Source organism: Sinocyclocheilus grahami, unplaced genomic scaffold (assembly GCF_001515645.1).
Source record: "Sinocyclocheilus grahami isolate Dianchi unplaced genomic scaffold, SAMN03320097.WGS_v1.1 scaffold537.1, whole genome shotgun sequence".
Classification (NCBI taxonomy): domain Eukaryota; kingdom Metazoa; phylum Chordata; class Actinopteri; order Cypriniformes; family Cyprinidae; genus Sinocyclocheilus; species Sinocyclocheilus grahami.
In genome coordinates this window covers 677467-694088 of record NW_015505716.1, presented here as the reverse complement: position 1 = coordinate 694088, position 16622 = coordinate 677467, and the positions used below count along the sequence as shown (strand labels likewise).

The following is a 16622-nucleotide window of genomic DNA, read 5'->3' as shown; positions in this document are numbered from 1 at the left end:
CTGTTTATATATATATATATATATATATATATATATATATACTGAACAAAATTATAAATGCAACACTTTTGTTTTTGCCCCTGAGACCAGCCACCTGGACAGCTGCTGCAACAATCGGTTTGCATAACCAAAGAATTTCTGCACAAACTGTCAGAAACCGTTTCAGGGAAGCTCATCTGCATGCTCGTCGTCCTCATCGGGGTCTCGACCTGACTGCAGTTCGTCGTCGTAACCGACTTGAGTGGGAAAATGCTCACATTCGATGGCGTCTGGCACTCTGGAGAGATGTTCTCTTCACGGATGAATCTCGGTTTTCATTGTACAGTGCAGATGGCAGACAGCGTGTATGGCGTTGTGTGGGTGAGTATATATATATAGTACATTAAATGTGGAAGCCTAACTTACAGGTGGTCCAAAACGTCCTGTCTCCCCTCTGAGTCCTGGGAGCCCTGGCTCACCAGGTTCACCCTTTAAAGACAACAAATACACAATTGACCAAAGGTCCTACATGTTTTTTTGGTATCTGTACATTTTTAAGAGTTTAAAATGTCTAAATGTCTTCTTTTACCTTAATGGCCCTGGTGAGAATGGTGTTTTCTGAAGTGGTGAACTAGGGAAGAAGAATTATGTGAATATGAAGTTACTGACAATATGCATTAACAAGGATAACCATGAAATAGTCAGTCAAATAAATGCTTCTAAAGACAAAAAAAGAGCAACACAGGCTTGACAGCTTTTGACATGTGTAACAAACCAACCAACTGAAAATAACATGATTGCATTAATATTAATTTATGTTAAACTGCTTGATTATAATACCCAGTAAAGAGAGTAAAACTCACTTGAGTGTCTCCCGGTGGTCCCGGCCTTCCCTGCAGAGAATTAAATATTAATACGGTGACTCCTACGCTTTAATTTATCACTGGAGAGCATGACAAGAAAAACTGAGATTCTCTTATGTGAGAACAGAGCATGACCGGCCCTTGAAACATTGACAAAAAATAGTATAAAAATAAAACCATCCATGTGCTTTTTAATAGCAGCACGTACCGGCTCGCCTTTCTCTCCTTTGTTTCCCTCTGGACCCTGAAATATATGGGCATTCATTATCAGACGGTATTGACTACTCCTTGCGATTATGGCTCATAATTCATTGGCTCTTTGGAAGTGCTTTAGAGAAATATTGATCAAATACTGTCTACAGAATGTAAAATAAAGGAAGCTGCTTACTGGTAACCCTAATTTCCCATGCTCGCCTTTTCCCCCAGGGTCACCGGGTCGTCCTGGAAGACCGAGAGGCCCCTGACATTGGAGATGAGGAGAAGTGACTATGACTTTATGCTTTTATAACTAGTGTTAGAAAGGGATAATATGTTTTTAATTGGAAGGGTTATATTACAAGGCAGATACAGATTATCTGATTTGAACATAGAGAGATGTTAGATAAAGAGCGTATGAAAAAATTAGAGGGAAACAATGAAAGAAAGTAGAGGTTCAGAAGAGAGACAATACCTTAACACCTCTCTCTCCAGGTTCTCCTGGTGAACCAGACTCTCCCTGTAAAAAAAGTAATAAATAAATAAATAAAACCTGAAATCATCTGCATTGTAAAGATAAAAACAGCTTAATAATAAACATACTAAATAATGTCTAAATGAAAATGTAAAATTTTTGTGAGGTTGAGGGGATCTAAATCAATAATAGCTCAGTATATAAACAATTAAAGTACTGTAAATAATAAAAACAAAGATTGTGTAAAGGTATGGGTCTCTCTGTGCTTGTTGTTGATTCTCACCCTCAATCCCATCTCTCCTATCGGTCCTGGCAGACCCTGAAATCCATTAAAGCAGAAAATGTAATTTAATATGAATGAAACATTAATTAAAAAGCAAACAATGGGTATTTTATGGCAAAGTAACCCTTCTATCTCTAATATTCTTAGTGCAATGATGCATAGCACACACACATGCTCACATATACACACACTCCCATCCTTCTTGTATCAGTCATTCTGGGCTCTGGATTTACTTACATCTTTACCTCTTAGTCCTGGAGAACCAGGGTTGCCTGGGAAGCCCACCTCCCCTTTCTCTCCTTTGGACCCATCGCTGCCCTGGACACAATCGAAGGAAGTGTTCATGTAAATTACCTTCATTTAATCTTTTATGAACTCTCTTTGATTCACAAATCAAATTCCACAGGTATTAAAATACACAAATGTGAATTCGACAGGTATTAAAATACAAGAGTGTAAATGTGAGTATAACAAACTTACTTTAGGCCCAGGTTTCCCTGATAATCCAACATTACCCTACATTTAAAAAAAAGAAATGAGACAGAATGGTCTGAATTGTGTTTGATGGGTTGTTTCTTTTCTTTTGGGTATTCTAAAACTTTTTTTTTGTCTAATATGTGAATTTATGAACAAATGTAGATTTTTACTTGTTTACTTATTTACTTATATTTACTTTACTTTTGACTAAATGTAAATGTAAGAATCAGCTAAAAACACATCTCTTCCATCTCTATTTGACCCTCTCTATTACCCTCTCTATTCTAATGCTATTCTTAAAAAAAACAAAAACTTGTCCCTTTTAGACTTGCACTCTATTCATTTACTAACTGTTTGTTTTCTTTAAAAAAAACTAACACTAGCTTCTCTAATCTTTTTGTATTCTATATATTTGTTTTATTTTTATTTATTATACAATTAACAAAAGCAAAAAAGGCCTCTAACACTAGCTTGCTCTATTCTTTTTCTATTCTATCGGTTTTCTTTTTATTAATAATATAATTAAAGGCCTCTAACACTAGCTTGCTCTATTCTTTTTCTATTCTATCTGTTTTCTTTTTATTAATAATATAATTTAAAAAATACCTTGCTACATGTACTGCATTAAGCTAACTGAGACTTGTTATAGCACTTGCATATCATTGCTCTTTTGTTGCTTCCATTGTCCTAATTTTTAAGTCGCTTTTAATAAAAGTGTCTGCTAAATGACTAAATATAAATGTACTTGTATTTGCAATATATATACAATATATACTGCTTTAGTGTACTTCTGATCAAATAAATGCAACCTTGGTGAGCATAAGAGAATTCTTTCTAAAACATCAAATAATCCTACCGAACCCAAACTCTTAAACAGTAGTGCAATTCCATATATGGTTTATACAATTTCTGTGTGGACATTTTTTCAGTTTTCTTCATTGTGTCCTACAGTTAGAAGTGAAGATTTTCCTACAGGCCAACAAGCCTCATAAACACTCACTCTTTCTCCACTCTCTCCTTTGGGACCAGGCTGACCGGGGATTCCAAATCCAGGACTGCCCTTCAAAAACCCAGAAGACAACACATCAGTACATTCACACTGGCAGCTAATCAATATATACAATTAATTGTACTTTCACATCCAAAACAGCAAACATACACCTACCTTTTCACCTTTATCACCTTGATCTCCTTTGATACCTTGTGGTCCTGGTGGCCCAACTTGTCCAACATCCCCCTTTACACACAGTCCAGGGAGAAAAAAAGATAACCAAGCTTAAATATCTCTGCTTATGACCATTAGAAATAATACAAAACCTACCAACAACCAATATGGCAGGTGTGCTCAAGCTCAGTTTGGTTTATTTAGAAGCATCACTTAAAAACTTTTAATCATATAGATTTTACCACTGGAGTGTTTTGAGACTTTGTGTGTTCATTGACAAGCAGACCCGGGGGAGCTCTTAGTTTCATATCTGTGCTCATGGCAGTAATTAACCATGTTTAAGTTGTCCAAGTGCTGGATGCACTGTTTGTTTTCATCAATGCAGTTGAGGGAAACCCAAGGGGAAATAACTGTCAGATTTCATTCATGAGCTGGGATGTAAAACCCAAGGGTGACCTGGCTTTAGTGCAGACAGTTGTTCACATATTAAGACATTTTTTACATTTTGAAACCAATTCTTTATTATCTTACCCTGGCACCCTTTTTCCCTGGAGGACCGAGTATCTAAAATGTGAGGGGAATTATTAGCAATAGTCTATTCTTAAGCAAAAATGTGTTAGATGAGACACTGAGGCATTCTGGGACATCAGTTTTACCCCTTTTGCTGGGTCACCGGGAGGGCCGCGCTGCCCCTGTGAATCAAACACATAAATACAAATCCCACACTGTTTAATTGTAGACAGTTGTAAGTGCTAATGTGATAAACTGCATAAAATTTGCATGCATTAATTGACTACACATAATTGACGCTCAATGTGAGATCAAATAATAACAGGGACAATTAAAAGGTAGGTTTTGAAACATTGGCTGATTGCATTGCTGTATGCTTGATTACACACACTTATTAGATATCGGGTGTAGTTGAAATAAGTTAAACTCCTTATCTAGGATGGGAAGTCCACAAAATTTGGGCAGTGTAGTTTATTAGAAGTACTAGATTTGGTTAAATTAAGAAAATAGTTTAGATTCACCTCATCACCCTTTCGTCCAGCAGCTCCAGGGAAGCCCTAAAGTTTAAAAAGAGAAAGTAAACTTTCCCTCTAATCATTGCAAGAATTATGAAATTAGTATTCAGCAAATATGAATGACCTCAGGTGCTTTGAGAGATGTTAGATGTCTAGTGTGGGCTCTCTGCGAGCATCTTTAGAGTGCGCTAGAGCTCTAAACCAAACGTTTTATCATGCCATAGTGTTTCTGAGGGAACCAAGGATAATGAGGAGTCGAATCGTTGGAGAGTGTCCTTGATCTCCTCTCTGAAGCCTTGGGTTTAATAATGACTGCAGAAGTTTAATTTGAAACTAACTGAAAATCTGATTTGCCAGAAATGGACACAGAGTAGCAAGGTTGCATGTGAAGGATATAATAATATAGTATTTCTTAATGTTTCATGTGTGTAATTCTCTTGCCGTCTCATGATTTGGTGAAATCTCCATTCAGATGTTTCGCAATTTTAATCAGGTCGATAATGGATCCTTAGTTTGATGTGTATTATGGAGTCCATGACTGGCCAGAGAGCAGAGAGGAGGCGTTTTTCCTTTTTCTTAATCAACTCTTTTAATTTCCCCCAAGATCTACAGCTCATCCTTGCTCTTAATAGAACTTCTACAGCACCATACAGAGTGGAGGAGTTTGAAGAGCGAACAAACGAATAAGGATTTGACTTTAAGAAAGCATTTGTGCAGTGCAGTGATTTAAATCCATTAACTGGTTCATCACACATGTGACCTTTTCCTGCAGTTGCTATTTCTATTTTTCAGGGAAGTGAACAGGTAAAAGTTATGGACTTACTGCAACTCCTGGAGGCCCGATAGGTCCAATTTCCCCACGTTCACCCTGTCAAACAAAGCAAGTTGTTGATTAGACTAACTGAGGAATTTATTATTTGTAGTTTATGTAACTGGAAACAAATAATACCTACATGCAAAAAAATAAATGTACCATCAGATAGCCATTATTGTAAAATAAACATGAGAAGGTGGTCAGGTCTTGTATCATCCTGAACAGGTTTATTTTTATGACTAGCTAGCTGACTATACATTATCCAACTTCTAACATGACTGCTTACCAAATATACAAATCAATGGAAATGAAAAATTGATTTGAGCCAAGATTATATTATTATGTGAGAGGAAAGAGTCAGAAATGTCATAAAACAAAAATATCTGACCACAGAATCAAGTATTCCAGACAGCATATTTTAATTAGCAAGAAGCTGATGTTGATGTTTAGTGCATTTGATGTTTAAAAATATTCCAGATTTCAATGAGGAAACAGGGTTCTGACCACGATACTAGTGAACTGAACCAATTGTACATTTTTGGATCAGGTTATTAAATACAGAGCAGCAGCAGTACTAGAAAAAAGCACTGACTTGATGTGATTGTTTTTTTTTTTTAATTTAGAGAAAGAGCAAATCGGTTAAAACAGAGCAGTAAGAAAGACATGTGCCTGACTAAATTGTGTAAAATCATACCTTGTCTCCTTGATCTCCTTTAAGACCCTTTTTCCCCTAAACACAGACAAAAACACAACAACAGTGAAACACCCCTGCCATTATGAAGCACTTAACATTTATTAAACAAAATTGCATCTAAGGTTGACATCTGTTAAAAGGTTCATGGCGATTCTCTGTGAAAGACAGACATAATTTAACAGCACGAATTGACAGACGAAACACTTCGATGCTGAAATGGTTGTGTATAGTTTGACAAACCCGAGGGCCTGTGATTCCCTGGACTCCTTGGATTCCTACTTCACCCTTTGGATGAATATGGAAACTACAAATTACACATTGCACAAGACAAATGTCTTTTACTCTGCTCCATTGATTTTAAATGCAACACGCTTACCTTTGGGCCTTGTAGTCCTGTATTACCCTGAAAAATTGATTAGCACTGACTTAATAATTACCCTTCAGATTTTTCACCGTGGAACATGCATACGTTTAATGAAATACTAATATAACTAATCAGAAACACATACCTTTTCTCCTTTTGGCCCAAGTGGACCTTGAACACCCTGAATTCCGATACCTTCCTCTCCCTTTATGATGAACACAAAAGAAATTCAATCAAACAACCAGCTGTACTAATTTTAGCTTCATGCAGTCCTGACAGAGAGGAAGGGCAATGTTTTTTTGTTTTTTTGTTTTTTTTTTAACAGCTCTCCAAACAATGAGACTTCCAAAAAGATAGCAGGCAGATGAGCAGAGAGATTTAATTTATGCATTTTAACTGCCTTGGGCAAGCTGTAGGAAATCTTTGCTTAAAATAGCTTTTATAACACTGCTGAAAGCACAAAATGACATATGAAACTCTTTTAGATATTCTCAAACCTTCTCCCCCTTCTGCCCAGAAAGTCCTGGAAGTCCATCCACTCCCACTGGTCCTAGCAAACCTGGTAGACCCTAGGAAAACACAGCCACAAGATTTAATTACTTATTTAATTTTATCATATTTAAAACACAACCTACTTAATGAATTGCACTCAAGAAAATTTGCAAATTGCTAGCAAAAAAATAAAAATAAAAATTGCATATAAAACAGGAAATTTTGAAATAGTATTTTCTACACAAACAATCTTTGTTTTATTTATCTACAACTTCGAAAAATATTTTTTGAGGTATACGTCTAGCTGTTTCTACATATTAATCTGGGATAGTAAAGTGAAAAAATTAATAAACAATACACAGAGTAGCTTTAAAAGAGTAAGTCTTATAGCATGCACTAACATTACTTCCATGCTCCCCCTTTTCTCCTTTCTGACCCGCTTTTCCACGTGGACCCTGAAGAATGTGAGAAGCATCATAATCACACATTTATGACGAATTTTGCATGTATATTTTATATAAAATGTTAAATGGTAAATTGTTCATTGAGCAGTAGATGACTTACTTTAGGACCAGATTCTCCAGTCTCGCCCTAAGAGGAAGAAAAATACTATAAAATACTGCAAATACCACACGTTGCATGTGAGTATGGACTTGTATTGTAACTTTATATTGTGCATTGAAGCTACATCTTAAATACATACAGTAAAAACCTTAACACCATTTCAGGAATATACCGATTTAAATATCACCACCTACACTGTTTTTATATAGTGAGATGTTAAATAGGACACTTACCATGTCACCAGGAATTCCAGGCGCCCCCTGAATCAGATTAAGAAATTGTTTATGCACATTCACAACTGTAATCAACAATATTCTTCTCAGTAAGCTACATTTGTTACATATTTTTGCTGTATTAGACTGAATTTCGATCCATCCTTTACCCTTTGTCCAGGAGAACCAGGAGGTCCAGTTCTACCTGGTCGTCCTGGTAAACCCGGAATTCCATCCGTTCCGGGAAGACCCTGATGAATGCAAAGTGGGAATGATACAGACATAGTACAATCTTATATAATATACACAAATACACAGAAATTGTTTGGTACTCCTCAAATATAACAGCAGAACATCTTCAGTGCACATACTACTTTGAAAGCAAATATAGAGCAATATGAATCCACGCATTCACACTGATACACATCACAAAAATAAATAATGAAACATCATAACAATACTGATCTTGTTAGCAAGACCTGTCACATTTCATTTGTTATTTAAAAGAGTCGCTTTGATATGACAAGTGCTTTCATGTGTCACCTTCTCAAAGAGATAACAGGAAGACAAAAAAGCAAAGTACGAATAGCACCCCGTACAGAGAGAGATCTGTGATATTAATAATTAGATTTAATCCTTTAATCTACTAAAACAACAACCGAGTCACAAAAACAATCTCATTATTAACAGAACGGCTTGGTTTAAATATTAAACGCTCCAGTAATTAACATTAACATCAACATGTAATTATGAAGACAGAGACGGGGTGTTTTATTTATGTTTATTTAAGTTTGTGTTGTGGAACAGCATGAGCGCTTCAGATGTTGGATGTACTCACGCGTTCACCCTTTTCCCCTTTGACCTTTAGAGAGAATGAATCATAATGCCCCGGGCCTTGCTTGAGTCGCTATATCAGGAGAAAAACATTTTTAAAAAAAAGAAATACTCTTAAAATAATACTGCAGGAAAGACACTAGATTTTTATATTTTCTTTAGAAATTGTGTGTGCAAAACTAGTGTTGTAATCGTTAACTAAAACTAAGATTATTTAAAAACATTCTTGTTAATTAAAATATATGAAATAAAATTAACTATACTGTAAATATTCGATGAAAAACTCTAAAAATAAATGAAAATGAGAAATGTTGACAACAAAGTGAAATGAGCACTAAAACTACTAACTGAAATAAAACTGAAATTAAAAATAAATTAAAACTATTTAGAAATATTAAAAAACAAAAAACTAATAACAATGACAAGAGCACATAAAATTACTAAAAATGTAACTAAAATTAAAATGAAAACTGAAAATATAAAAATAAAAGCTAATCAAAACATGAATACAAACTATAAAAGTAGATAAATAATACTAAAATAACACTGTGCAAAACAAAATTAATAGAAATTAAATAAAAACGGAAAATATATTTAAAAATCGAATTCAAAATATTAATAAAACTATTAAAAAAATACAAATAACACTATGCAAAATTCGCAGTTATGATGCCATGTGTCATCTGTCATGCTAATATTGCTAACCCCTACCCCTAACTAATACTAGCAATAATAATACTGATGTTAGCCTGGTAAATATCCCTAACAAGAGAGAAAGACTGTCTGTCAGAGTTCAAACAGAATGAGGCGAGCCACTGAGATTAGCGAGAAGGAAATATAGAAATGAAGAAATAGCAGTCTGCTGGTGCCTAACATACCAGGCCACCATGACCAAATCCATCGCCCTGCAGTGAAGAAATGAGATACAATCATATCATCAGTTATAATTATTTGATCAATAACACATGATAACACAATTGCCACTTACCTTCTCTCCTTTCTGACCCTGTGAACAACAACAACCCGAGAATGAGGATTCATATAAGACATGGTGTGACAGCTTTAGTGAGGATGTAGAGGAAGCGTTTACCTTGCAGCTAAGTGGACAGGGCCCTTCTGGTTTACTGAGAGCTTCTGGGTCATCTGTAGGTGTGTCCAGTTGAGCAGACTAGGACAAAGACAAATACAAATCTGACTTATGCAGTATGTATTGTGAAAATAATACTCACAATCGGATCTGCACGGCCCACCTCATCGTGTTGTTTGAACTCTGATTGTAAGGCCTCGCTACAGATGCTGCTGATAAACTCTCTCTCGATGGTTGGAAGATCGTCAAAATCACTGGCGAAGAAGATGTTCTTGTAAGTGGTGGGAGAGGCGATGGTCCTCAGCTCCTCAATATCTGCATGAGCAATGCCAATGGCCAACACACTGACACCTAATACACAAATACACATTAAAACATTCATTCATTCGGCCTTATACTAAGGTGTTACTTAATTATGATGAAGTATGCCTCTCAGAATTTTAGGGTCAGTACATTTTGTATTTTTTGAGAGAAAATTGAAATTAATACTTTTATCCAGGAAGGACACATTAAATTTTTCAAAAGTGACAATGAAAAAAAAAATAGAAATAAAAAATAAAAATCAACTTTAAATAAATTTTCAGAATTGTGAGAAATAAAAATAGTGAAATATAAACTCAGAATTACCTTTCTAATTTTACTTTTCATAAAATAAGCTGGAAAAAGGCTTCCAAATTTAACAGTTCTTTTAAATTACAATAATATTTTTAGTGCTGTCAAACGATTAATCACGATTAATCGCATCCATAATAAAAGGTTTTGTTTACATAATATATGTGTATACTGTCTATATTTATTATGTATATAATAAATACAAACACATGCATGTATATATTTAAGAAAAATATGTTGTTTCTATATTAAATATATTTATATTTAATATAAAATATAATCATAAGAATATATACTTGCATAAACATGAAAAAATATATGCTGTATGTGTGTGTATTTATATATACATAATAAATATACACAGAATACATATATAATGTAAACAAAAACTTTTTTCTTGGATGCGATTAATTGCGATTAATCGTTTGACAGCGCAAAATATTTTTCAGTATTACAGTTTTTACTGTATTTTCGAAGAAACTTCTTTCAAAAACGTTAAACAAATCTTACTGACCCCAAACTTTTGAACAGCATTGTATATTTAGTTGTGTTCGAATATCTGTCTATTCCTGCACTGCAGTTGATATTACTCACCCAGAGCATGTGCTATCCTGGATGGTGGCTCTACGTCATCCTGTGCTCTCCCGTCTGTCAGTAACACTAACATGTGAGGGACTTCCTGTCTCATACCCAAAGACTCCTGAAACATCTCCCTAAGGACATAGCTGATCCCACGACCTACACACACGTTCACAATCATCACATTTTAAATAAGACATCACCCTAATATTTAGCATTAACAAGTTTTAATTTTTGAATGTGTTTGTGCACCTGTTTTTGTGTTCCCCCCTCCGTAGCGGACTTCACGGAGTGCTCTCAAAACGGAGTTACGGTCTTTGTGAGTGTTAAAGTTGAACTCGATCCTGGGCTGATCACTGTAGTGAACTACTGCTATCTAAGGCAAGTTAATGAGATGGTTTAATCCACACTTACAGCACATTAGATGTTTGCACTTATTATGAGACTATAGATTTAGTGACTAAGACAAAGAATCGTCCCAAATGAGGTGGAAAGCCTTTAATTTAGTATAGCACATTAGCATGTCCTACCTGTGTTCCTTTAGGTCCTATAGAGGGGAAGTAGGTGACGATTCTAAACAGGAAATCCTTCAGCTTGCCAAAGTTATTAGTTCCAATGCTCCAGGATTCATCGACCAGAAACACAATATCTGCCTTCACCCTGCCACACACTAACAGAAAGAAGCACACAATTCATTCACATTGTATAGGTTTACATTGTGTAGACAGTGCAGTAAAATTTCTACACTTCTTAAAGGCATCATATTATGGAAAATCAATTATTAACAGTTTAATTGTGTGGTATATTTCAGCACAGATGTAAAGCTGACAATGTAACGCCTGTTAGAAATAGTTTCAAATTTTACATGCAAATGGAGAATTGACAAGTTCAAAAAGGCAAAACAATGAAAGCAGCCTGTTTTATTCTAAGGGTCACTGAGAGGGTGGGAAAAGGGCATGAAAACTAAACAATGAATATTTCTGGTGCATAAAACCTTAAATCACATTTTAAATGGATATCAGGGAAAATATCTAAAATGATTTTAAAAAAGACCTCTTTAAAACATAACTTTAGCAAAAGCTTTTAGAATTTATTCATATTAAAAATTCACTCAAATATTTAACTTTTTTTTAGTTATTAAATCCAGAGAGCATGACTCTTGAGGAATTAAAATCCAATATGTATGGCATATTCAAGTCAAAACGGGTTAAATAAATAATTTTATGGTATTAAATATACATAGGTGATGTTATTTGGTGTTTAAAGTTTTTATACAGTGTTTGTTTAAGTGCAATGCAGCCGCTTTCTGCTTTTCACAGTGTTGTCTGTGAAGCTGTGAAGATGTGCTGATAACAGTGAAGCTGATTCAGCAGCCATTACTCTAGTCTTCAGTGTCACATAATCCTTAAGAAATCATTCTAATATGCTGATCTGCTGCTCAAGAAACCTTTCTTATATCAATGTTTGAAAACATTTGTACTCCTTAATATTTTTTTATGGAAACCGTGATAATTCTTTTTCAGGATTCTTTGGTGAATAGAACGATATAGAGATCAGAATTTATTTGGAATAGAAATCATTTGCAAATTTATAAATATTTTACTATCACTTTTCATCAATTTAATGTGTCCTTGCAGAATACAAGTATTAACAGTGAAGCTGACAGCAGACTGAGCTTCAGTAAAAATACTGCTCTATACAGCTGTGGTTGCTAAAGATGGGGGCTCAAACACAGGAGCTATCAATCAATCTCATGATATCCCTCAATCTCATTGGAACAATGGGAGGAACATCTCCATATCCCCGGACCCCGACTGTCTGAAGTGCCTAATTAACTGAGCAGAGTTTTCTTCTTATGGCTTTGATAAATGACATGTGCCTGTCGACCAGTTGTCATTGTAAGAAGACATAGAGCCAAACTGAGCAGTCCAAACGGACTAAAAAGAGTTAAGATTTGTTGGTACAGCTTTCCTACAGAGTAAAAGAAACCAAATAAAACTCTGTGGAAGACTTAGTACAACACAGACAACAATAAAATGACCAGTATGAAGAGGCTGTAAGTGTGAAAAGGTGAAATAAGCAAAAATAAGAGCGTATTAAAGGAATATTCTAAGATCTGGGTTTCAGGGTGTTTATTACCACAGAAATAACTAGTCCTTTGTTTTCTTAAAAAAATGGGTATGGTGATGCACTTACAATGGAAGTGAATGGGACCAATTTTTGGAGGAAATGTGAATGTTATAATTTTATAAAAGCATATTTATTCTTCTGTTAAAACTTGTGTATTCAGATGTTATGCTGTTTTATAACTGTTTTAAGGGTTTCAGGTTTACAGAGTTAATTTGTCATGGAAAGGAAGATGTAAAATTGGATATAACGTTATACCTAAAATGTTAGTGATTTTTCACACTAAAATCATGTTAACACATTGTTTATGTCTATACTATTGAAATGGTGAGTATTCTAATGTTTACAAATTGGCTCCATTGTAAGTGTTTCATTGTAATCCAGATGTTTGCTTTTTTTTTTTTTAAAGAAAAGGTGAGACAAGTTGATATTATTTTTGTATTAATCAACATTATGTCACACCAGTTGAGCTTAACGTGTAATGAACTCAGCATCTTCTTTTAAATGAATGTTTGGGTGCCTCGAGACAGAAGGACACAGTTAACACGTCCAGAAACTATACAAAGAAGGTTAAATCAAATACTGTGGCTATTTGTTTTTTTGTGAATCTGTGAACAAGTTCAATGTAGTGAACAGTACCTGTTTGCTGTGAGAGAGTGATTTCTGGTCCTTCTGTGTTGCTGTAGAGAGCGTGAATGCTGACAGAATAAAGGGTTTGTGGCTGAAGACCAGTGATGCTGTGCCGTAAAATGCTGCGGTCAAGATACCGACTCTGAGGACTCACAAATTCTGGGAGAGAACATCAACATTGTCAAACCTTTTGGAATATATCATAGTTTAATGGGCCTTATTAAAATAGACTAGACAGATTTATTACAAATTCAATGTTTTATCATGATATTTAGTATAGGGTTTTAAAAACTAGTTTCACCTGAACTCCAGGTGAGTTTGTACTCCGTGGCCCCTACAATAGGACTCCATTCCACATCGATGGACGAGCTGGTGTATGATGTCACTTTAAAATTTGAGACATATCCGAGAGGCGCTAGGGAGCAGAACTTATGACATGAGACCCAACCAACAAGCACCAATATATAAATAATCACTGTCAGAATGTGTTTATCAAGGAAACATGACAAGGTGTCGGGTCACTCACAGGTCCTGAATGTAGCGGTGATGCCCGGACCAACCGCAGAGCCAAAGAGAACATAAAGGGAAAGCACATACTCTGTGTCATGGACCAGATTCTTCAAAACATACTCAGTAGTGCTGCCATTCAGAGCCAACTGCCTGGGCCGATCTCTCCCTATGAACTCTTCACATACACAAACACACACAAATAAATATATATAAATGGCTAAAAAAGTTTTATATATATATATATATATATATAGTGGTGGCTAAAATTATTAGAACACCTGACAGATCTGAAAATATTGACTTTTTTTGCCTACAAAACATTATTTAATTTCATAATGTTCACAAAACATGCAGAGGGTTGCTCTGAGCACAACAAATATCAGATGAAGTGAGTCGTACTGTTTTTATCTAATGTAATATTTGGTGTGTCCACTTTTTCAAGCAATTACAGCAGCACATCTCTCTGGCATAGTGTCAATCTATTTCCTGAGAACTTCAACACTAATGTTATCCCATGCCTTCTGCAACTCAAGCCAAAGGCTTTCCTTTGAATGCTCAATAGATCTGTCCAGTTTATTTTCCAACTCGCCCCAAATTTGCTCGATGGGGTTGAAGTCCAGACTTTCAGGAGCCTGTCCATCATTTTCAGTGTTCCAGCAGATTCCTTCCGTCACAGGTAGTTCCAGCAATATTTAGTTTTATGGGTATTGTAATGGCCAATTCAACAAAAACAACTGAAACCTCTTAAATATGCCAAGTGTTCTAATAATTATGGCCACCACTGTATATCATATAATATATATATATATATATATAATATATATATATATATAATTATTTAAATTTTTGTTACATATATTTTGTACATTCTTTAGTATATACTATAATATTTTATTTTACATTACATTTTTATACGTATATTAATTATAACATTTTATTCTAGTAATATTAATATTTTTTTATGTCTCATACTGATATATTTTAGCAAATAATAATAATAATAATAAAATTGCGTATTTCATTTATTTTATTGCTGAGCAGATGAGTCCTTAGCCATCTTCAAGAATCGGCTAAAAACACATCTCTTCCATCTTTATTTGACCCTCTAACTCTAGCACTCTCTATTCTAATTCTATTCTTTAAAAAAATTAAAAAAATTGCCCATTTTAGACTTGCACTCCATTCATTTAATGAAATGAAAATTACCCCAATTTTACAGTCTCTGCACTGGCTACCTATTAAGTTCCGTATCAGTTACAAAATATTATTACTTGCCTATTAGGCCCTTAATGGGTTAGCTCCTGCATACCTAACTAGTCTTCTACCACGCTACAATCCATCACGCTCCCTAAGGTCGCAAAACGCTGGACTTTTGGTAGTACCTAAGATAGCAAAGTCCACTAAAGGAGGTAGAGCTTTTTCGCATTTGGCTCTCAAACTCTGGAATAGCCTTCCTGATAACGCTCGGGGTTCAGACACTCTCTCTCTGTTTAAATCTCTTTGGCCAAGCATTCAAATAATGCATCTCATAATCTTTTACTGCAGTTATATATATATATATATATATATAGTGGTGGCTAAAATTATTAGAACACCTGACAGATCTGAAAATATTGACTTTTTTTGCCTACAAAACATTATTTAATTTCATAATGTTCACAAAACATGCAGAGGGTTGCTCTGAGCACAACAAATATCAGATGAAGTGAGTCGTACTGTTTTAATTTTAATATTTGATATGTCCACCTTTTTCAAGCAATTACAGCAGCACATCTCTCTGGCATAGTGTCAATATATTTCCTGAGAACTTCAACACTAATGTTATCCCATGCCTTCTGCAACTCAAGCCAAAGGCTTTCCTTTGAATGCTCAATAGATCTGTCCAGTTTATTTTCCAACTCGCCCCAAATTTGCTCGATGGGGTTGAAGTCCAGACTTTCAGGAGCCTGTCCATCATTTTCAGTGTTCCAGCAGATTCCTTCCGTCACAGGTAGTTCCAGCAATATATAATTCAAACATACATATTACCGTTTTGTTCTATTTTAAAATGCATGTATTATTTAAAATGTATTAAATTTGAATTTATTCATATTAAAAATTCACTCAAATATTTAACTTTTTTTTTAGTTATTAAATCCAGAGAACATGACTCTTGAGGAATTAAAATCCAATATGTATGGCATATTCAAGTCAAAACAGGTTAAATAAATAATTTTATGGTATTAAATATACATAGGTGATGTTATTTGGTGTTTATAGTTTTTATACAGTGTTTGTTTAAGTGCAATGCAGCCGCTTTCTGCTTTTCACAGTGTTGTCTGTGAAGCTGTGAAGATGTGCTGATAACAGTGAAGCTGACGTTCCAGCAGATTCCTTCCGTCACAGGTAGTTCCAGCAATATTTAGTTTTATGGGTATTGTAATGGCCAATTCAACAAAAACAACTGAAACCTCTTAAATATGCCAAGTGTTCTAATAATTATGGCCACCACTGTATATCATATAATATATATATATATATATATAATATATATATATATATAATTATTTAAATTTTTGTTACATATATTTTGTACATTCTTTAGTATATACTATAATATTTTATTTTACATTAAATTTTTATACGTATATTAATTATAACA

At 34.6% G+C, this 16622-nt stretch overlaps 1 protein-coding gene across 1 annotated transcript in view; it reads right to left on the bottom strand.

The window, feature by feature from the left end:
- LOC107555540 (collagen alpha-1(VII) chain-like) overlaps nt 1–16622 on the bottom strand; it is a 61079-nt gene that overhangs the window by 20706 nt on the left and 23751 nt on the right. Inside the window, exons 14-49 of the mRNA XM_016238364.1 lie at nt 13998–14156; nt 13773–13886; nt 13476–13630; nt 12679–12685; nt 11245–11384; nt 10967–11090; nt 10730–10873; nt 9687–9874; nt 9527–9604; nt 9425–9442; nt 9315–9341; nt 8441–8509; nt 7773–7853; nt 7624–7650; nt 7391–7417; nt 7228–7281; nt 6832–6903; nt 6480–6539; nt 6347–6373; nt 6211–6255; nt 5971–6006; nt 5286–5330; nt 4469–4504; nt 4094–4129; nt 3969–4001; nt 3438–3509; nt 3273–3332; nt 2276–2311; nt 2033–2113; nt 1796–1831; nt 1513–1557; nt 1231–1302; nt 1051–1086; nt 843–872; nt 569–610; nt 406–468 (exon numbers count right to left, since the gene is read on the bottom strand). Coding sequence (XP_016093850.1) covers nt 406–468; nt 569–610; nt 843–872; nt 1051–1086; nt 1231–1302; nt 1513–1557; nt 1796–1831; nt 2033–2113; nt 2276–2311; nt 3273–3332; nt 3438–3509; nt 3969–4001; nt 4094–4129; nt 4469–4504; nt 5286–5330; nt 5971–6006; nt 6211–6255; nt 6347–6373; nt 6480–6539; nt 6832–6903; nt 7228–7281; nt 7391–7417; nt 7624–7650; nt 7773–7853; nt 8441–8509; nt 9315–9341; nt 9425–9442; nt 9527–9604; nt 9687–9874; nt 10730–10873; nt 10967–11090; nt 11245–11384; nt 12679–12685; nt 13476–13630; nt 13773–13886; nt 13998–14156 — 2375 coding nt within the window. The remainder of the gene's footprint in view (nt 1–405; nt 469–568; nt 611–842; nt 873–1050; nt 1087–1230; nt 1303–1512; nt 1558–1795; nt 1832–2032; nt 2114–2275; nt 2312–3272; nt 3333–3437; nt 3510–3968; nt 4002–4093; nt 4130–4468; nt 4505–5285; nt 5331–5970; nt 6007–6210; nt 6256–6346; nt 6374–6479; nt 6540–6831; nt 6904–7227; nt 7282–7390; nt 7418–7623; nt 7651–7772; nt 7854–8440; nt 8510–9314; nt 9342–9424; nt 9443–9526; nt 9605–9686; nt 9875–10729; nt 10874–10966; nt 11091–11244; nt 11385–12678; nt 12686–13475; nt 13631–13772; nt 13887–13997; nt 14157–16622) is intronic.